The sequence below is a fragment of the Parasteatoda tepidariorum genome, chromosome 4, assembly GCF_982258835.1.
Source record: "Parasteatoda tepidariorum strain Cologne lab strain chromosome 4, Ptep-v5.0, whole genome shotgun sequence".
NCBI lineage: Eukaryota > Metazoa > Arthropoda > Arachnida > Araneae > Theridiidae > Parasteatoda > Parasteatoda tepidariorum.
Window position 1 is genome coordinate 36,866,920 of NC_141758.1, and position 23,248 is coordinate 36,890,167.

General features: G+C 30.0%; 2 protein-coding genes across 2 annotated transcripts in view; one reads left to right on the top strand and one right to left on the bottom strand.

Moving 5' to 3' along the window:
• Positions 1-23,248, bottom strand: part of sd (TEA domain transcription factor 1 homolog scalloped) — a 127,869-nt gene that overhangs the window by 101,894 nt on the left and 2,727 nt on the right. The window lies entirely within an intron of this gene.
• On the top strand, positions 3,654-7,022 carry LOC122272620 (uncharacterized). Its single transcript, XM_043056493.3, has 2 exons — positions 3,654-3,904; positions 4,360-7,022. Exons 1-2 carry the CDS (start codon positions 3,752-3,754, stop codon positions 5,551-5,553), a joined length of 1,347 nt encoding a protein of 448 aa, XP_042912427.3. The 5' UTR covers positions 3,654-3,751; the 3' UTR covers positions 5,554-7,022.

A 23,248-nucleotide genomic window follows, 5' to 3' on the forward strand; every position in this document is an offset into this window, starting at 1 on the left:
ATAAAACTGTTTAAATTTGTTGATGTATCACTTGGTAAAAAAAGAAAAAAATTGTTTCTTTTAAATTTTTTTTAATATATTATATTATTATATTACCTGTATGTATTATATTACCTGTTTATTAATATATAAAGCATGCAACTATAGTTGAAAAATTGATCTTTTCAGACTATATTATTTAAATTTTTATTTGATTTAATATCATTAAAATATTACTTTTTTGAAAAAACCCACTTGAAGTTTTTAATAGCACCTACTAAAAAAATTATATGAATATTTGAGTTTCTTTTACTTTACTAATATTAAAAACTTAATCATATAAATCATGCAACTCTATTTGACAAATTTATGCTGCACAATAAATTATATAAAAATAAATGTGAAACAATAAGTTTTATAAAAAAAAAAATATTTTTTTTTTTTTTGAAAAAACCCACTTATCGTTCCAAGTGGGTTTTTTCAAGGTGGGCCCACCCAATAAAACCCGGGCGGGTTTTTTCAAAGTGGGCCCACTTGGCGAACCCTGGAAATAACAGATATTTAAAGTAAGAGTTACAATTTTGGAATTAGTACTTTTAAAATTAACATTGAGTGACGAAAGGTGACCGGGACTTTAACTATTAATGGAAAATCTGGAAATACATTTGATAGTTGGTAGAAAATAGTTTAGGACTTACAAATGAGTCAAGATAACAGTAGTTTAACGTAGCTTGTTTCGTGAAATAGCAAGAGAAAAGCAAAGCCTCGTTGGTATACCTGAAAATGTAGCATATTCACTGCAGCAAATGTAACGGGATTTCTTTTTTAAAGAGCAGAAATAACAATTAAAGGAACACTTATATTTTTGGAATTGGCACAAAATTAACATGGATTGATAAAGCTTGACCTTAAAATTCAATGGGAAATCAGAAAAAAATATTACTTGATAGTTGGAAGAAAATAGTTTAGGACTTAGAAATGAGTAAAGATAACAGTTTAACGTAACTAGCTTTGTGATAAAGTAAAAAGATAAGCTAACTATCAATGGAATTCCTTCACTGCAGCAAATGCAATAGGATTTTAAAAAAGAAATATCAGATACGAATATTTTTCGTAGTCTTATTTTTGGAACTATTTATAGACGAGTTTTCCACTAAAACTAATTCATATTATTTTTACATTGGTCGATATATGCGTTAACAAGATAAAATTTATCAAAACTCCTAATAGTATTGTATTCAATAACTATCGTTATGTGCGATGCTTTTTGATATGTTAAGTTATCGATAATAATTGCGATATCGAATTTTATAATTACAATCATCAATAATGATCGCGATATTTTCGTATTCAATATGCATTGCTATCGTGAATGGTCACGATATTGTCGTATTTGATACATCTTTTTGGATTATTGGTAGCCGCAGATCTTTGTAAACCAAAATCTGTTGGCGAAATTGGCGTCATGGTACGTGTTTTTCAAAGCTCTTTCGCCAAGGAAAATAAATTTAAAAAAATAGTTCAACACTTAAAATGACAAAGAAATCGCCGGGGCCGGCATAGCCTGGTTGGTAGGGGCCATGTCCAAGAGTTCGTGAGTTCGATTCCCGCCGACCGAAGACTCCCCGTGTAGTAAATGGTGACTGATGCACGTTAAATCTGTCGAGTCGCAAAGTCCTCCATGTTCCCATAACAAATCAATACCTCTGGGGGTACTGATCCAGCAGTTTCCTTGTCTTCTGAATTGGTTCAAAATTACAAGGCTACGGATTTGAACATAAATAGTCGTAAACCCAAAATTCGGTCGGCTGTTCAACAACGAAAATAAAAAATAAATCGCCAAATTGTCCACCAAGAGGAAAATTATCCAAATCAATATATAATTCTCAATATTTGCACATTATGAGCCCAGATAATGCAACGTTAGAGAGAATTTTTAATTGTTAAAAAAAATTAGATCGCAAACCCTTTTCATTTTCACAAAACCAGGGGTCTGTCCAGACATTTTGTGAAAGGTCCGTTTTTCGTGAAATTGTGAAAAAATTACTCACATTCTTTCAACCAGGGTCCGCTTTTATGAATTTGTGCAAATAGGGTCCGTTTATTGCACACAAAAAAAACTTTTTCAAGGAGTTTTTAAATTGTAAAGACATGCAAGATTATGCTCAACACTGTAAAATTATAATTGAAAAAATTAAATTTTAAAAAATAAACAGCAATTGCTGCTTCTAAATTAGAGATGCAACATACAAATATTTGGTATTTAGCCTATACTGCTGAACACAGAATATTAATTTCGGACGAATAATGGAAGAATCGTCTGCCGAAGACAAAACTTAATTCGTTTGCAACCATCTTTCTTGTTTTCTGCCCTGGAAAGGGTTTATTCGATTAACAAAATAATAATGAAGATAAACAAATTTGTGAAGGGTCCGATTAAAAGAAAAATCATTTTGTGAAGGGCCCGTTTTTAAGTTAAAATATTTTGTGAAGGGTCCGTTTTTAAGTTAAAATATTTTGTGAAGGGTCCGTTTTTATGAAAATATATTTTGTGAAGGGTCCGTTAACGGACCCAAATTTCTTCTAAACAGTCGCTTTTTCACACATTTACGTCTTCCGCTTTCAGAATTAGCATTGAAAGCGTTGGCTATAGATAGGCTTAGGTCAAACTCGCAACCTTTACGAAAATAAAATAAAATTCAAGAAAAAAAAAAAAACATTTCTTTACGAGACGACAGAACCTCAGCCATGAGTACCAGCAAAATGTATGACATCATTCGCGCATGAAGAAAAAAAAAATTTATATAAGACACTACCACTCGTTATTACAAATCAAATGCAATAAACACATGACTCAACCTTCGAATAGGCAAAATCTAGCTTTCAAATCAACAGAAAACCGCAGCTCCATAAAGAGCATCCGCAAATTAGAGCGGTCAATGGAGAGGAACAGTAACAACAAGTGTTCAAAATGGCCGACTTCCCTACTACAGAAGAGAGAAGAAAAATTCCCAACTATTGCAAATATGCCTTATTCTCTCTTTCTTACACAGATGTAAACATTGCGTTACTAGGGTAACCACTCTCTCTCCCTCCCTCAGCGACACCTGGCCATGACAGAGAAGGAAAGGGGGGGGGACGAAAATGAAAGAGAGTGAGTATGAAAGAAAGGGGGTGGCAGAAGAAGTCGCATCTTTGAGGTCAACGATATGATCACGCACATACATAAGGAGAATCGAAATCCAGTTTTCAGCAAGGCCAATCCACTCACTTTACTCTTGCTGTTCTTCACAGATATCCCCAGAACCTGCCTTTTTATAACCAATACAGATGATAACTAGTAGCAAACTTGTTCTTTTTTTCTTCTTTTCTACCCCCCCCCCCTCCATTTCTTTCGAAGAATGATAAAGTGTGCTCAGAGCTTCGACCCAGACAATGATGACTCTTTTTTAGCTCAGCTGCACCAATACCTCCTAGAGGAATAAAGCCTCACAACGGGTTACTATAGGCGATGATGACGTAGTAGAGTTAGGCCCAGAGGAAAACCAGTCAGGGTAGCTATTTTTTCGAAAAAATCCGAATCTGATCAAACGAGCCATTGGCGATATTCTGAAGTATTGTAACCTGTGTACGCATTCAGCCAATTGGCGAATATTTTTGATTAGAATTTGTAAACAACCGTCTGTGTTCTGATGTACACGTTCTTCGTAAAACTTATATTATTCTACAAATGTTATAAACAGCATTAATTTAATTCTTAGTGTTATGAATAATGGTATTTAAATGCTGTGTACCAAACTGTAGAGGAAATTACAAAGTTGATGGTACAAAAGTATCTGTTTTCGGATTTCCCAAAGATGAAGAATTACGTAAGAAATGGCTGGCCGCCATACCAAGAGATTTTGAAGTTACAAAGAATTCTAAAGTGAGTAATATTTGTTTTTATTTTTAAAAATGTAATTATGATTCTTTATTATATTTTTACTTAGAGTAAATTATTTTAAATTGTGGATAAATTAATCGTAATAATTAAGTTGTTCTTATCAATCATATCGAAACTATTGTAATAAATTTTGTGTATAATGACAAAATAACTATATAGCTATTTTTTATATATATATATATAGTTATTTTTATAGAGTTTTATTTTATAAAAATATTAATAATTTTAGTATTTTATTAAATTTTTGCTCAAACTTTAAAACATTTTTGTTTGACCGTAATATAATGTAACTGCTTAAAGCAAATTTTTTTTTATTTGATTTTGAAATTTAAATCTCTTAATTTTTCTACAAAAATCTATTAATTTTTCATGCATGAATATAGTATATAATATTTATTTTAAATGCACATATAAATAATGTATTCATTTTGTTATAGGTATGTGAGATGCATTTCAAGGAAAATGACATTAGGAAAGCTGTGGAATTTGTTTGTGAAAAAACTGGAAAGAAAACAGTTGTGCCCTATGAACAACCAAGGTTAACAAAGGAGGCTATTCCATCTATATTTCCTGGATGTCCAGAATATATGACCAAAAATGAGCCAATTCGAGAAGAGCCAGAGGCAAAGAGAAAAAGAATAGAAATGTGCCAGTTGGAAAGCGTCCTTGCTGAAAGTTTAGAACTTTATGAACAGCATAATGTAAAATTTAAAGTAGATACTCTAATTGAACTGATAGAAAAATCTAGTTTAGTGGATTTAAATGGTGTTTTTAATCCGGTAAGTATTGAAAATAGTTTTTCTTTTGTGAAAATCAAATTTGTTGATCAGGTTCCCACATATATTACTGTAATAGTTGATCAAAATCTATCTTTAAGTGTTTTTATTGATAATGTAAAGATTAAGAAACTTCATGATTTAACATTTCCTCTAATCATCAGTAATGTTCAGCAAATTTCAAATGTTTTATGTTATTTAAATAAGTCTAATGATCTAAAGTTTGATAATATTCCAAATCTTATTAACTCTATAACTGTCCAACTTACAGAATTAGAAAACTTAAGCTCAGATAATCAAAAATTAGGTATTAACTTTCTAAAAGAGCAGCTATCTTTACTTTTTACTCAAAAAAATCAAAACCGATACTCTACAGACTTTCTCATTTTTTCTTCATTGTTTTTATCTATATCTCCTCATGCATATAATTTTTTGAGAAGCAGTGGTTATGTTATTCTACCGCATCATTCAACTATAAAAAAATTGATTATGTCATATGATATTAGTCCTAAAAATGAATCCACTGAGGAAAACTTCTTATCTTACATTAAACAGAAATTTGATTATTTAACTGATGCAGATAAAACCGTTACTGTTATGATAGATGAAGTCCATTTAAAACCTTTTTTTGACTTTAAGGGTGGCGATATATTAGGAGCATCATATAATTCTATTGAGGCTGCTAACTCTGCCTATGTTTATATGGTGCAGAGTGTGGAATCAAGTTTCAAAGATGTTGTAGCAATAATGCCAGTAAAAACCGTGAATGCTGATGCACTCTATGAGTTTATTAAAAAGACATTAATTGGTCTTGAAACTATAGGTTTTCATACATTTTCATACATATTTCAGTAAAATTTGTGTTTACATTTTATTTATCATTTTTTGAATTTGCTACTTAATAAAATATTTGTTATCTAAGGTTGTGATGGGTAAAAATTATACTTTTTTAAATGTTACTATAAGTTTAACATATTTCAGTAAAATTTGTGTTTACATTTTATTAATCATTTTTTGAATTTGCTACTTAATAAAATATTTGTCAAAGGTTGCTTACTTTATTTTAATTTATTAGTGTGATGGGTAAAAATTATACTTTTTTAAATGTTACTCAAAGTTTAACATATTTCAGTAAAATTTGTGTTTACATTTTATTTATCTTTTTTTTAATTTGTTATGTAAGGTTGTGATGGGTAAAAATTATTCTTTTTTAAATGTTACTCTAAGTTTAACATATTTCGGTAAAATTTGTGTTTACATTTTATTAATCATTTTTTGAATTTGCTACTTAATAAAATATTTGTTATCTAAGGTTGTGATGGGTAAAAATTATACTTTTTTAAATGTTACTCAAAGTTTAACATATTTCAGTAAAATTTGTGTTTACATTTTATTTATCATATTTTGAATTTGCTACTTAATAAAATATTTGTTATCTAAGGTTGTGATGGGTAAAAATTATACTTTTTTAAATGTTACTATAAGTTTAACATATTTCAGTAAAATTTGTGTTTACATTTTATTAATCATTTTTTGAATTTGCTACTTAATAAAATATTTGTCAAAGGTTGCTTACTTTATTTTAATTTATTAGTGTGATGGGTAAAAATTATACTTTTTTTAAATGTTACTCAAAGTTTAACATATTTCAGTAAAATTTGTGTTTACATTTTTATTTATGATTTTTGAATTTGCTACTTAATAAAATATTTGTTATCTAAGGTTGCTTACTTTATTTTAATTTATCACTTCTAACAATCACACTTCCACAGGAAAAAAATACAAATTATAATCATGCTTTTGATATGTTTTTTTTTCTCTATCTAAACCTTGTTTGAAGACTGCATTTGATTTTCTAAATTTTCCTAAGCTCATTTTATGTCATTGTTTAGATACAATTTCTAGTTCTAATAACATACAAAACATAATCATTAAAATCCGAAATAATCATCTACTAAAAATTTAAGTATCGTATTATAAAAATTAGATCCCTTCTTAGTTTTATGTCAAAACTATAATAATAATAAATGTGCAAAATCCCTTGAAAAATATATTTCTTTGTTTTTAATCCATACATTTTAAAACAAAAAGCTAGATAAAATTTTCCAATTTATAAAATAAAACTGGTATTTAATGCTTAAAAATATATTTTTTTCATTCACACATCAGTTATTTTTGTTAGAGTTGCTTTATTTTTATTGTTAATCATTTCTGAAAACAAATAAATTAAGCATTTTTACACAATTTAAGAACATTTAATATAGACAAAAAAAAATATATAATAATTTGTTGCAAGTAAAAATTAGTAGACGAGTAACGAAAAAGTGTCGAGAAACGGAAGAAAAAAAAACCCGTCATCGTCAGAAGTGATCAGCGAATCTGGGCCTAACTGTATGAGTCATCGTTTTACGTCCTTCGGCTTTCTCCCATCTAGGAGGTATTGGCTGCACACACACATTCTAAATGGCAGAGTTGGCCAAAAATGTAATCGATTACATTTTTTGATTACAGTAATCAATTACTTGTAATCATGATTACAATTTTCAAAAATTTTGATTACAGCTGTAATCATGATTACAATATTGATTACAGTAATCAATTACTTGTAATCGTGATTACAAAGTTTGATTACAGCTGTAATCATGATTACATAGTCGATTACAGTAATCAATTACTTGTAATCATGATTACAATTTTCAAAAAATTTTGATTACAGCTGTAATCATGATTACAATTTTGATTACAGTAATCAATTACTTGTAATCATGATTCCAAGTAATTGCGATTACAAGTAATCACAACAAAAACGATTACAAGTAATTATGATTACAAGTAATCAAAATATATGATTACATGTAATTTGATTACATGTAATTTGATTACATGTAATCATGATTACATGTAATCTAATTACACGATTACAAGACTATTGTATTCTTATAAATGATTATATTTTACAGTAGATAGTAGAATGTATTTTATAATGATACATTTTGCACGTATTAACATGTACTGCATTTTGTACGTATTTGTATACGTACAAATGAATGTAACTGAAATGTATGTACATATGATTTTATCTAGTGCTTATGTTCAGACATTTTAGTATCACACACATGTACATACACTTATATTGTAGGTATAAAATATATGTACGTATGTATATAGATAATAATTACGTATGCATGTGCAAACAATGTAGGCATGTACATTTATACACAATGAATATATGCATTTTATGCAAATATTTGTGTATGTAAAATGTATATCTATGTTCATGTACGCATGTATATACAAGTACTTGTGTTTGTACGAACATACATACATTGTCTGTACAATGTATGTCCCATGCATGTATGTGCAATTTATTTATGAACTGTACAATATATGTATGCATGTACAATATAGGTATATCTTTTGGATGTACAATATATGTATGTATACATGTACATGATATGCATGTCCAGTGTATTTATGTACGTGCACATAATATGTTCATGCTCAATGTAAGTATCCAAATACGCATAATACATTTGTGAATTATTGTACGTACATTGGGCGTATTTATATTTCACATATATTCATACATGCATTCGACATGCATAACGTACGTACACACATTTGAGATGCATATATTGTACAGATGTATATACATATAGCGTACAGATGTATATACATATAGCGTACAGATGTATATTCATATAATGTACATATGATGAAATGAACATATAATGTTCATATAATGTACATATGTGTGTACATATACAGTACGTATGTGCATAAATATATTGGGCATAATTCTTTCGTACAAATTTTACATGTGTACATGCATGCTATCCCTATCTATGCATATGGTGCAATGTATATATGTACAATGAATGTATCCACACATGTACAATACACGTATGTTCCATGTATGCATATCCATATGTACTATATATGCACGTACAATACATGAATGTATGTACATACATTGTACATGCGTACATACATTACACGTATACATATGTACATTACATTTATGTCTAAATATGTGTACAATGCAATAAATAAAATGCATGTAAGTTAACTTTTAATGACTCAAGCAAGTTAAATGACAAAATCAAACGATATTTAAATTTAGTTTTCAGCTTTAATTGTTCTATATCATTTTGAAATTCTCTGAATAAAAAATTATTTTCAGGTATTTTCATGAAATGTTTGACAATACAGATTTATTTTTTTTATAACATAATGCATGATTCATAGAAATTTTTTAAATGGTAAGAAAAACGGTAAATTTTATGTGTGGAATTAATATTTAGAAATTCCAAATAAAATTATCGTTTGCTTTCTAAAAAATATGAGGTCGAGTAGATTAATTTTAAAACAAATTTTAGAATAATTTTAAAACAAATTTTAATAACTTTACTCATATAAATTTTTTTAATGTATGCACAATGTATGTGTATATTGTAATTACATAAATGTACGCACGTATTTGTACATTATTTGTAATTATGTACATGTATACGTTGTATGCACATGCATACATTGTGCATATAACTATTTTTTGTACATTCATGCATTACATGCGCATAAGTATTAACAAAGTATGTAGTTATACAAGTACATACGTAAGTTGTACATAAGTACATACTTTGCGTGCGCATATATCGATGTACATATAAATATGCATGTATACATGTACGCATTTTATTTACGCAACTATGTGCATATATTATACCTTTAAATAACATTTTTACATATTGTACGCAAATCCGTACAATTTTATATACAAACGTACATTGTATATACGTGCTATTATCGTAAATTTATACAATATATGCACTTAAGTACATAAAAGCATGCAAACGCATAAACATTATTTTCATATACGTTCATACATACATTGTCTATGTATACAAAGATACAAAACATTGCCTTTTTGTACAAACTAACATACATGCGTACATGTATCATAAAGGCATAATTATATGTACTAAGCATATGCGTATTGCATTAAGTATATTACAATATAATTATGAATATTGTACGTACAAACAACGTTTGTGCATACATTGTATGAATAGGAATCGCAAATTGTACGTTCATGCGTGCGTACATTCTATGTACATAAAAATATGTAAACACATGAATACTTACATAAAAAATATGACTATAGTATACAATCGTAATAACTTGTAATCGTATAGTTTGATTACAAGTAATCACAATTACATGTAATCACAATTACATGTAATCAAATTACATGTAATCAAATTACATGTAATCATGATTACATGTAATCATGATTACATGTAATCATATATTTTGATTACTTGTAATCATAATTACTTGTAATCGTTTTTGCTGTGATTACTTGTAATCGCAATTACTTGTAATCATGATTACAAGTAATTGATTACTGTAATCAAAATTGTAATCATGATTACAGCTGCAATCAAAATTTTTTGAAAGTTGTAATCACGATTACAAGTAATTGATTACTTGTAATCGTGATTACAAGTAATTGATTACTGTAATCAAAATTGTAATCATGATTACAGCTGTAATCAAAATTTTTTGAAAGTTGTAATAACGATTACAAGTAATTGATTACTTGTAATTCTGATTACAAGTAATTGATTACATAGCTGTAATTATCTGTAATCAATTACAGTTGTAATCGATTACTGTAATCAACGGCCAACTCTGCTAAATGACATGTCTTTCTATTCTGGAACAAAAATCAGGGACTGGCGAGCCGAATTCTACAGTCCTCTAAGATACTGAGAGAAAGTTAAACAATGTATACTCGTATTTATCACTATATTTCTAGATATATTAATATATATATAGGGGGCCGGGATAGCCTGGTCGGTAGGGCGCTGGGCCCATATCCAAGAGGTCGTGGGTTCGATCCTCGCCGGCCGAAGACTCCCCGTGTAGTAAATGGTGACTGATGCACGTTAAATCTGTCGAGTCTCAAAGTCCTCCATGTTCCCACAACAAATCAATACCTCTGGGGGTACTGATCCAGGAGTTTCCTTGTTTTCTGGATTGGTTCAAAATTACAAGGCTACGGAGTTGAACGTAAGTAGTCGTAAACCCATGAAATTGGGTCGGCTGTTCAACGACGGTTATAAAATAAAATATATATATAGGGGGGCCGGGATAGCCTGGTCGGTAGGGCGCTGGCCCCATATCCAAGAGGTCGTGGGTTCGATCCTCGCCGGCCGAAGACTCTCCGTGTAGTAAATGGTGACTGATGCACGTTAAATCTGTCGAGTCTCAAAGTCCTCCATGTTCCCACAACAAATCAATACCTCTGGGGGTACTGATCCAGGAGTTTCCTTGTCTTCTGGATTGGTTCAAAATTACAAGGCTACGGAGTTGAACGTAAGTAGTCGTAAACCCATGAAATTGGGTCGGCTGTTCAACGACGGTTATAAAATAAAAAATATATATATATAGGCCGGGACAGCCTGGTCGGTAGGGCGCTGGGCCCGTGTCCAAGAGTTCGTGGGTTCAATCCCCGCCGGCCGAAGACTTCCCGTGTAGTAAATGGTGACTGATGCACGTTAAATCTGTCGAGTCGCAAAGTCCTCCATGTTCCCATAACAAATCAATACCTCTGGGGGCACTGATTAAGGAGTTTCCTTCTCTTGGTTCAAAATTACAAGACAAGGTTGAACATTAGTAGTCGTAAACCCAAAATTGGGTCGGCCTGTTCAACGACGCATATAAAATAAAATATTTATACATATATTTGCGCACAGTACGGACGTGAAATATCCTCAGTGGTAGACGGATCATGGGTTAGAGACTTTTTGCCGTCAAGCTAACCGTGGGTGGTTCTCGTGGTCTTACTCTCCATGTAACGCAAATGCGGGTTAGTTCCATCAAAAAGTCCTGCACGAAGGCAAATTTCTCCCAATACTTGATCCAGGAGTTATCTTGTCTGTTTGAGATTGGGTTCAAAATTACAAGGCTACGGAGTGAACATTAGTAGCGTAAATCCAAAAAAAAATAGGGTCGGCTGTTCAACGACGGTTATAAAATAAAAATATATCAAGATAGAGTTCAACTATTTGAATACATATATCAGGAAAATAAATCGGGATAAATATGGGCCATTCCTTTGCTATTTGAATGCATATATTCAGGAAAATATATCAGGACAAATAAAGACCATTCCTCTACTATTTGAACATATATTACAGGAAAAGGTATCGGGATTGATAAAAGACAACTCGTATCCTATTTCCATACATATATCCATGTAAGTATAATAGGATACATAAATAACATTGTTTGAATAGATATATTTAAGGAAGTATATCAGGATATATAAAGACCATTCCTCTACTATTTGAATACATATTACAGGAAAAGGTATCGGGATTGATAAAAGACAACTCGTATCCTATTTCCATATATATATTCAGGTAAGTATAATAGGATATATAAAGAACATTGTTTGAAAGATATATTTAGAGAAGTATATCATGATATATAAAGACCATTCCTCTACTATTTGAAGTATAGAAGTCTATCAGATAAATTTATAGGAGTATAAAAAGACAACTCTCTTATATGAATCCATGTATTCAGATAAGAGAAAAGATAACTTTTTTCCCCTATTTTAATACATACATTTAATTAAACATAGACAAAATTTTCCTGTTTAATTATGTGTATACATATATTTAAGAAAATATATACTCATAAGAAGAAATTTTTTTTTCACATTTCATAAAAAGTGCTTGTATTAATAGGGAGTAAGCCACATTGGATCATCTTTACATCACATTTTCCAAATACTGTTTCTAGATAGGTACTAAACACGTTTCCAGAAACTCTAATAAACAACATGAAAATCGAGTTTTTAACCAAACCACGTATTTTCACCAAATCACCAAACACATTGTTCAACCACTTCCCTTTAATGACAAAATATAATGTGAAAAGTTATTTTAAAGATAAAATGTTTTGTGAAATGTCCGTTTTTATGATAGCAACAAAGAACCCGGTAGCAGACCTATTTTTCACTTGAAATGGACTCTGAAAATATTGGAACAAAAATAGTCAGGGCCAGTATTATAATATATAGCAATTAGAAAGAACATGCCATGCCTAATTAAGTCTGGAATATTTATTGACAGGAGTGGATAGTTGTAAGAAAAAGTACGACATTTAACAATTTTAATTTCGAGTTATGAAATTTAACAATTCTTTTATACGCTTAATACTTTTTAAGTGTGTTCAGAATTAATAAAGAAAAAAAAAAGAAAGAAAAAAAACAGTTTATTCTTTGTCGACAGTTTTCGTCAAAAGAATATAACACAGATGCTAGAAAATGTCTTATTCTACATCAAATATAAAATAAGTTGTCATATTGGACATTTTTAACATTTGTTTTCAATTGAAAACGATATAGAATAAGCTTTCCATACATCTGCTGCAATAGAACTTTCATAAAATTCACAACTGTATAACGATTGTATTATCCATCTTTAAAGCAAAAAATTACAATAAATGTGCATTCTATGATTTTTAGTAAAACCATTAACTGAGTTCATATAAAAATTAATCTCGCATTTCGGAAAGAATAATCTGTTTCTTTTTCTAATAAAATCGCAGATGATCAAATTTCGGAAATGTCGATCATATTTCGAATATATTCTTTCATTGTTTAAACAGCATTACTGATACTCGAAAGATGAGACTAAATGTGTGTTTGAAAAATATTTTGGTTATAAATCAGTAAATGACGACGATTTCAAATTTCTTCAGTTTTTGCTCCAATCACATCATTTCATAAGATTAGGCTTAGTGTAGCAAAAAAACAAATAAATAAATGAATAAATAAAAATCACTCTGAATATATATTTTTTTAAATGACTAGATCTTTATGAATCTCGTGCAAAACTTAATTCGCGATCGCAACGCTCGAGTACGCCGTCTAGCGGGAGCCTGTAAATATCGGACATTAATTTATCACGTTTTCAATCAAAGTCATTGACTGAATCAGACGCCATTTTTTAGCAGCAAATAGGAAACAAAATTTCCCTAAGGAAAAGGCCGAAGAACTTGAAAAAAATCTCCAGAATATTAGTAAATCTTTCAGGAACAGAACACGCCAAACATTTGAAGAAAAATTCTTCAATAATTTTTAATTTCTATTATCAACAAACTTGCAACTGATGACTTCCGATTTCGGATACTGTTACAGATGTGTGTATTAAGGTAAAATGCATTTCTTCTGTCTTCAATTCATTACGAATTAAAGTGAAGTCAACATTGCTTTCGTCATTCCAGTGAATAAATATGAATTCAGAACATACAGAATTGTAATAGTTATAGAATAGTATATATTTCTGTATCCATATAATTCGGAAAACAACAATAAAAAATTATCCAAGTTACTTGAAATAGTGCCATTTCTGCTGATTCTTAATTAATTTAAATTGTTTTCTTGGTAAGTTTTTTTTAATTTTGAAAGAATAAGTTCAACTAGAATTCAGCTATTCTGTTTTTAGCTACATATTCAAATTCATATCAATTATAAAATTTTGCTGTGTTGTATGTTATCTAAAAGTAATGAAGGTATAAACTATGTATCTATTATTTGAGAATAAAGTTTTCAAACAAGGAACTTATCATTTTGGAATTCTCCGGGAATCATAAATCAGGTAAGTGCAATGATTTTTACAATAAAAAATTTGCTTGTAAATATTTTTTTTTCATTTGATGATGGTTCTCTACACTACAGAATGGGTTTTTACGTCTGATTAAGAACTATAAGAATAATAAAAAAAGAAACAATATGAAAGTTTTTATTTCAATGTAAAGAATTCTTAAAATCGTTTTTTTATCCTAAGAATTCTTTATTTTCCGTTTTTTAGTTTATAATTTTTTGATAAAAATTGTTCTCAAAATACTTTTTTTGAAAAATTAAATGGTATAACATTATGTGTTTATGTATACTTCCTGTATATTCCAATGTTTGAAGTAATATGATTCAGAAAAGTATGGAATAAAAATTCGGTACTAACGTATTAACGCCACCGCCGCTACAGATTTGGCGGTTTTTAAGAGCCGCTAATCTACACTTAAAATTTTTGCGACAATTCATAAAATAAAACACTTTATTTAAAATGAAAATAGTTAATCGGATTTCGGTGGAAAATGAGCCGATATAGAGTTTAGCATAGATTCAAAACAAACATATCGCCATATGAACTCTGATGAATAAGATTCCAAATGAAATAACATTTCCAAAACGTACGTTTACCAAGATAAAGTTTTATGTTGTGGGAATTGGTACATTTTCGTTTTTTCGGTAAAATATTTCCCTCCTGAAAAAATAAAATTGCATCTTGTTTTGTTTTTGGCAAATCCCAAAGACGAATATTCGTAGCACTAAAACTGGCGACAAAAAAGAATTGTCTTTTTTTTTTGTTTTTGTTTCGTCAGCATTCTTTATTTTACGTTTCTTAGTTTCTAAATAATGATTTTTATTGAAACTTGAAATTTTTTGATAAAAATTGTTGTCAAAAAACGTTGTTTACAAAATTAAATTTCATAAAATTATGAGGCTTATGTATACTTTTTGTTCATTTTAATTTTTGAACTAATATGATTCTTAAAACTATAGAATGTAAAGTTTAAATGGGCCTTTCATGTTATATCATTAAATTTAGTAATACTATTTTTCGGGCATTAGGTTTTAACTCTTATAAGAATATACATATTTTTTTCTGTTAATGTACAAATATTTTTCCGATGTGTTTTGGATGTTCCTTCTCTAATAAAAAGAGATACCATTTTGTTTTCGTTTGTACAAGAAAGAAGATCAAGCATTTTTCTTTTTTAAATTTAATAAGCCACATTAAAAAAGGAACGTTGCAATGCTACACGCTACATTAACGACGTCTCCAGAGTAACTGAGTGACGGTTCATATAGAAATCGCAGGTATGTGTCTCATACAACAACGCCCCCTATAGTTCGTTGCGATCGCGAATAGATCAAACATGCTAATTTATTACAGCAAACGATATTTTAAGTAACGAAAGCAGACACAAAAATATTCTCTCTGAACAAACTAACCTTCTTTTTGACTATGGACGCCATTGGCCAGGGAAACGGGGGATATAAATCTTCCTTAATAATTAGAAATCTCTTAAAGTCCCCCTTAATATTTAAGAAAATTATAAATTGTCACAGATATAAATTCATCTAAGTTAATAACGAGAAAAAGATTTTTAAAAAAAATTTAAAATATTTACAGGCAATATAGAGAGCTATTGAGACTGCAATCGTGTGTCGTTGGGTAGACGGAAAAAAAGGTACGGAAAAAAAGGTCCCGGTAAAAAAGGTCCCTGGAAAAAAAAGGTACGGAAAAAAGGGTCCCTGGAAAAAAAGGTCCCGGTAAAAAAGGTACCTCTATAGGGAAAATCTGTAGGGATATTTCCCCTCTCGCTTTCTGGACAGCATGAATGCTTCTCGCTGTTTCAATGAATATTCTTTTTATTTGTAATAATTCAGATTAGATCATTGAGGTAAGGAGAAGGGTAAGGGGGGGGGGGGACTTATAGGCTGGTTGTACTACGCTTTTTTTTTAAATTTTATTTCATTTATTTATTATTCTTTGATTATTTTTTAAAGCGGGAAGATACTATTTAAATTTTTCAATAATGTTTTACTCTTTTTTGTAATTTTTTAAGTGAAAAATGTGTTATTTTCTACGGTTCTGTGCTATGTTATCAATTGTAACTTATTAACCAAATAAAAAAAAGCGAAAAATGAAAGAAATAACATGCAAATACCCGTCAAAAAATTTCTATTAGAAGCGTTATAAGCGAAACACATTAATTTTACTCCCCCCCCCCCCAAAAGTTTCATATAGCCTGATAACATTTTTTCAATAGACAAGATTCCCGGTACAATCATGATCTTAGAAAATAAATAAACAATTTTATTGAACATTTTCATATTTAATTAACTTTTTAAGAATAAATGCATAAATAAGAAACAAAAGTTGGATAAAAAACACTTTAAAAACGCTCGACGCGAAAAAAAAAAAAAAAAAAAAAAACCATGCAGAAAACCAAAAACCCGAAAAAAAAAACCAAAAAAAACGGAACAGCAAAAAGCGCTTCAATCGAATCTTCTCATTTCAAATATTTTCCCTACACAGGTACCTTTTTTACCGGGACCTTTTTTTCCGGGACCTTTTTTTCCAGGTACCTTTTTCTTCCGGGACCTTTTTTTCCGTACCTTTTTTTCCGGTACCTTTTTTTCCTAGAACCGTGTCCTTGAATCTCGTCTTCCTCAAAAACTGGTCCCCTATGAAGCCAATGTTTTTACCTCTCAAAATGTGGGGGAAAGAGGGTAGCCACAAACTAGATCTAGTCCCAATATTTCAGTCAAGAAGTTAAACTTGTGAAATATTTGAACAGCCCTTTTCTTGAATAAATTATAAGTTTTTATAAAAACAAAACGGATTTAAATTTAAAAATCATTTCAATTTAAGGAATTAAGCAAAAAAAAAAACAATAATAACCGAAAATAAACAGGAATAACAACAAACACAACAATCTACAATGCAAAAAGCTCCACATTTTAAATTAAATAATATTATTAAAATCCTGAAAATGTACATAAAAAACAGCGAATGGTTAGGGTTAATCTAGACAAAACAGGGGTCTGTCCAGACATTTTGTGAAAGGTCCGTTTTTCGTGAAATTGTGAAAAAATTACTCACATTCTTTCAACCAGGGTCCGCTTTTATGAATGCGTGCAAATAGGGTCCGTTATTGCAAAAAAAACTTTTTCAAGGAGTTTTTAAATTGTAAAGACATACAAGATTATGCTCAACACTGTAAAATTATAATTAAAAAAATTAAATTTTAAAAAATAAACAACAAATGCTGCTTCTAAATTAGAGATGCAACATACAAATATGTATTTGATATTTAGCCTATACTGCTGAAAGCAGAATATTAACGGACGTTAACCCACAGGAAACTCTCCATCCCTTTAACGGACGTTAACCCACAGGAAACTCTCCATAGCAAATTTTGTTATAACAAATTATCAATTTAAAGTATAGAAAAAAGTGAAATCAATTGAACTAAAAGTACACCTCAAACCACGGAAGTTTCGAATATCCGGCCATTTTGCATTTTTTTTTTCAATATAATCAGCATTTGAAATTTTATAGTTTACCCTGTATTTATCTGAACTCATTTTTTTCTACATTTAAAATTACCAAATGAAGTGAAACAGAATTCGCAATGTTAAGTTTTTCTCTCGGTATAGCGGCCTTTAAAAAATAAAATAAAAACTACTTAAATAATAAAGGTAGTAAACATTAGTTAAATGGTGTCAAACTGGATGAAAATAAGTAGCTAATCAAAATTTACAGTCCTGCACAATCTAGAAAACAACCGCAAACTAATGAAACCAGAATACCGCATAAACAATATTTACAACAGAATATTAAACAGTTCCATCTTCCAATCCAATTGCTCCGATTCCGTGATAAATAATAAAGAGCGAAAATAAATGAGATGAGAAAAAAAGAAGAAAAAGACAGGTGAATCATCCTGTTTAGTGTATTCAACTGAAGAAGAAAAAGTGAAGAAAGAAAGAAAAGAAAAGTAAAAAAAGAAAAAGGGTGTCTTGGGGTATCGTGAGAGAGGGACAGATGCGACGACCAGTTCCAAAACTGGAAATTCCGGTTCCTTCATTGTTTTGAGCTACAATGAACAGTGTGTTTCACAGCTCATTCTAATAAATAACCTCCACCTTTAATGGGTTGTGTACACCTTTTTCCCAGAAAATCCTTCATTAGTCATAAAATCTGTGGTTAACCGCAGATTTTCTTTTTATCAACTATTATCACACAATGAACTTATTAGAAAGAACCCCCACCCCCTTGATCCAATATGCATATTGCTCCAGTCAAGGTGATTCAAAGTTTCTTTGGGTAAAATTCCACACACTAATGAAAAATGAAAGAGAATAAATTCTTGTCTCCGATGCAAACGATTTTCGCCCTCTCTCTCGCAAACGATTGATGATAATTAACCAAGGAAAAATGGAACACAAGTGATGAATTCTTTGGAGTTTCAACTTAAAATGCGTTACGCAGAATAAATGATAGAGAGCAATGTTAATGAATTTGATGGACTTTTTTCAAAACATCAAAATTTAGTATAAAAAACAAATAAAAAGTTTAAAATTTAATCCAGAAAAGAAAATACGTATAATGCAAAAGATTTTAGTGATGTAATAACGCATTAAAATAATTTTTGCTATTTAAAAAATCGTTTTCTCTATTATTTTTTGATCGTCTAATTATTATGTAAACGCCTACAGGAAAAGGGGCTTTGTGCATTTTTTTTTTTTTTTTTGCCTGACAAGAAGGAGGGGTGCGAGCAATACGAAATTAAAATTCCCTTATATTAAAAATTTTATTAAAATGCAAAACAAAACAAAAATAATGCACTTGAATTGGAATAAAAGTAGAATTAGGGGTAAGAAAAAATTATAGAACATTTCTTTGAAGATTTTCAGAGATCAAAAGTTTTGAGCACATAAGAAAAATAAGAGACTCCTTAAGAATATTATACTCAAAATTTTATATTTGAATTCAATTATAAAATTAGATTACTACAAAAAAGTTATTAATTAAAACTCGTGTGGGGCTGTCGATATTATCCTACGTAAGCATGGGTGTGTTTTTTTTTTAATTTGCCCCTCATTTGCTGACAAAGGGGAGTAGACAAAAATTACCAAAAATATGCTTACGTAATATTAAGGCGTCTCCTTTAACATTGAGTTTTCTTCCGACCAACTTTTAAAAAATTTTGTAGTTTTAAAACAATTTATATTTAAATCAAGCTTACAAAATTAAATATAAATTTGCAACTTTAAATCCTAAAAATAAAACTACTATTATTTACAACTACTATTATTTTAAAAATACTATTATTAGGCAGGAAAAAAAAAAACGTCGAGCCGTAAAATTTTTATGAAATTACGAATTTAATAACTAAATATGTAGTAAAAACATTTTTCATAGAAGATAGTACGTTATTTTGATGAACAACTGTACCCCCGCCCTAAAAAACAAAAATTTTATCGTAAAAACAAACCCTTCACAGAATATATAACCTTAACTGACCACACAAATGTAAAACTACAGCTCCCGAAAAACACATTCCCCCCCCCCACACACACACACACTCAAACATTATTTCGCATATTCAGAAAAACAGAGCCTTGGACGAAAAAGCTTGATTTTAGAATAAATATTTTGAAAACAAGGCATTTCACATACCTGAAGAGACCACTATTTTATGTTTACAAAAATAGAAGTCTATTTCCTGTTTTCATCAGATGTTTCACAAAGACCCCTGAGCATTTGCTGTTTTTATGTACTTTTTTTTTTTTTTTTTTTTTAATATGACCACTCAATTAATATGACTATGAATCATAAATGCTGCGATGGATTAGTGGTTAAGATACTGAACGTGAAGTGACGACTTGAATCCCACTCCAGCTTCTTCAGTACGACAAGTACTAACTTATCAGGGAAGTAGAGGTGGCCTGTGAGCAAGGCTGACTACATTGTCACAATACACCGGTGATCATGAAATTGTGGAGCCTTAACCTCCTGGGCTACAATGGGTTGTAGCGGGAATGATTTATGTCATAAATAAAACTTAAAATTCAAAAAGACACGATTTTAAAAAGGACTACTTATAAAATAGGGGGAATAATTCTATATAGGCCCTAAAAGTAAAAACGAATTTTTGAAAACCGTCGTCTCATACTCATATCGATTACCAAAATGGTCCATTTTGAAAGAATTCGTTTAATACTAGTTTTTAATACGCATAATCAAAATTTTAACGAAAAACTTAAAGAAATTAAAATTTAAAGAAAAATATTCACAACTTAAAAAACGGAAAATCTATAAAAATTATAAATTTTGTATTATTTATAATTGTGTCACATTAAGTAACTCAGACAAAATAAATGTGAGAAAAACGAAGACCAGAACAAGTTATCTCTAACTTGAGTGAAGTACGTCACGTAGCTAATAAACATTGCTTTATTGTAATACAGTCCAACCTCGATATCTCGAACTTGTAGGGAGAGGAGAAAAAATTCGAGATACCGAAAATTCGAATTACCAAAAATCGCATGTTATCGATGGTAGAATAAAGAAAAATGCTCTGTACATACCATATTTACTATTCCATATTTATTCTAAAGAAACTTTTTACACTTTCATTTTAAAAAAAATTCAATTGTTGTTTGCTTTAGAGATGTGTAAGGAAGTTTGTCTGTAACACTTTCTAAGTGGACTATAGCTTTAAGTGTCTCCTCTGACATATTTGGCTGCCTCTCAATAAATCTTCTTACAGTGTCCACTGCAGAAAGTGCTTGTTTGTTAGTAACATTGGGTGGTAAATCTTCGATTTCCTCATCCTCTTCTTCTGATAGTTCACAAGAAGCTTTCGTTTGAGCGATGATATCATTGTCATCACACTGACCACTCACTGTTACTGCATCATCTACGTTTACAAAGTCATGAAATTCCATGTCATCGAGTTTCATGAGTCCGATCAATCTGTCCCAATCATTTTCGGTGTAGTTTTCAGCAGAATTAACGATATTGATTGTTTGACTACTTTCGTGATCTTTAATGAATCCAGCCTTCTTGAAGCCATTCATTATCGTAGAGGAAGACACATCATTCCATGCCACTGACGTCTTTACGTCCATTTTTTAAAAAAAAGTTTATCATTATGAGAATTGGTTTTCTATTCTTAAAAAAAATTTTTTTTTTTTTTTTTGGAATAGTTTTTTATTTTCAGAAGAAAAATCTACACTATTTATGGAGAGAGAAAATTCAAGTTATCGAGGGATTAGAAAAAAAAATTCGTGAAATCGAGGTTCGAGTTAACGAGGTTCTACTGTATTTAAATTATTGCTTGCACTTTTTTTCCCCATCTCCTGTATAGTTAAACTCAGATATACTTGACTGAGTCCATTTGATAACAATAATGAAAGATAAAATTTACTAATTCATTTATACTTCTTAACACTATGCAAAAAACTTGTGGTTCACTTAAAATAAAAAAGATTCACTAACAATACTTTTAATAAGTTAGTCTTATCTTAAAAAAATACATAAATAAACGATAGCTAAATAAAATTTTTTAGAAAATTCAACTCATTGTATTTTCGAATACAACATTTGATTAAAATCATTCAGTTCTTTCACATAATTTACATTTTGATTTACATAATTTATATCTTTATTAACATTATTTAATACACGACACTTATGTAATGCGTGAATCAATCGTGATAAGATCAATGAAAAGGCAAAAGTGAGTTGTAAGTTGCGCAAAAATGAAGGATTAAGGATTGGCTGCTCATAATAGAAACCTTCTAAAACTATTATTTTGATTTTTCTTTATTTACGCAGGTGATATAATTTAGAGCTTTCAGTTTAATATTTTAACACAAGAGAGCAACAGACAAAGGCTTGCAATACGTTGACAATGATTATACCTTATACCTCAGTTTTGTTTTTTAACCTCATTAAGGTTTATTACTTGTTCTATTTTAACATAGTCAGTTTTTTTTTTTTTTTATCTTTTATTTTAGTTTTTATACACCTTACGAGTTTCTGTTAGAATAAATAACTCGAAGAAGTGTCACAAAACAGTTCCGTAGGTAGGCGAGCGTAGCTAACTTTTAATGTGGGCACTTTAGTAAAACCCTTCCCAGGGCAGAAAACAAGAAATATGGATGTAAACGAATATAAGTTTTGTCTTCAGCAGACGATTCTTCCATTATTCGTCTGAAATGAATATTCTGCATTCAGCAGTATAGGCTAAATACCAAATATTTGTATGTTGCATCTCTAATTTAGAAGCAGCAATTGCTGTTCATTTTTTAAAATTTAATTTTTTTATTATAATTTTACAGTGCCGAGCATAATCTTGTATCTATTTACAATTTAAAAACTCCTTGAGAAAGTGTTTTGCAATAACCGGAACCTATTTGCACAAATTCATAAAAGCGGACACTGGTTGAAAGAATGTGAGTAATTTTTTCACAATTTCACGAAAAAACGGGCCTTTCCAGGGGTCTGTTTAGAAGAAATTTGGGTCCGTTAACGGACCCTTCACAAAATATCTTTTCATAAAAACGGACCCTTCACAAAATATTTTAACTTAAAAACTGACCCTTCACAAAATATTTTAACTTAAAAACGGACCCTTCACAAAATGATTTTTCTTTTAATCGGATCCTTCACAAATTTGTTTATCCTCATTATTATTTTGTTAATCGAATAAACCCTTTCCAGGGCAAAAAACAAGAAAGATGGATGTAAACGAATTAAGTTTTGTCATCGGCAGACGATTCTTCCATTATTCGTCCGAAATTAATATTCTGCGTTCAGCAGTATAGGCTAAATACCAAATATTTGTATGTTGCATCTCTAATTTAGAAGCAGCAATTGTTGTTTAT

Bases quoted from the DNA above. Each gene is read 5' to 3' on its own strand.
- LOC122272620 (XM_043056493.3), top strand. From the start codon at position 3,752: ATGGTATTTAAATGCTGTGTACCAAACTGTAGAGGAAATTACAAAGTT. The intron at 3,905-4,359 runs GTGAGTAATATT...ATTTTGTTATAG, and splicing joins AAGTTACAAAGAATTCTAAA to GTATGTGAGATGCATTTCAA.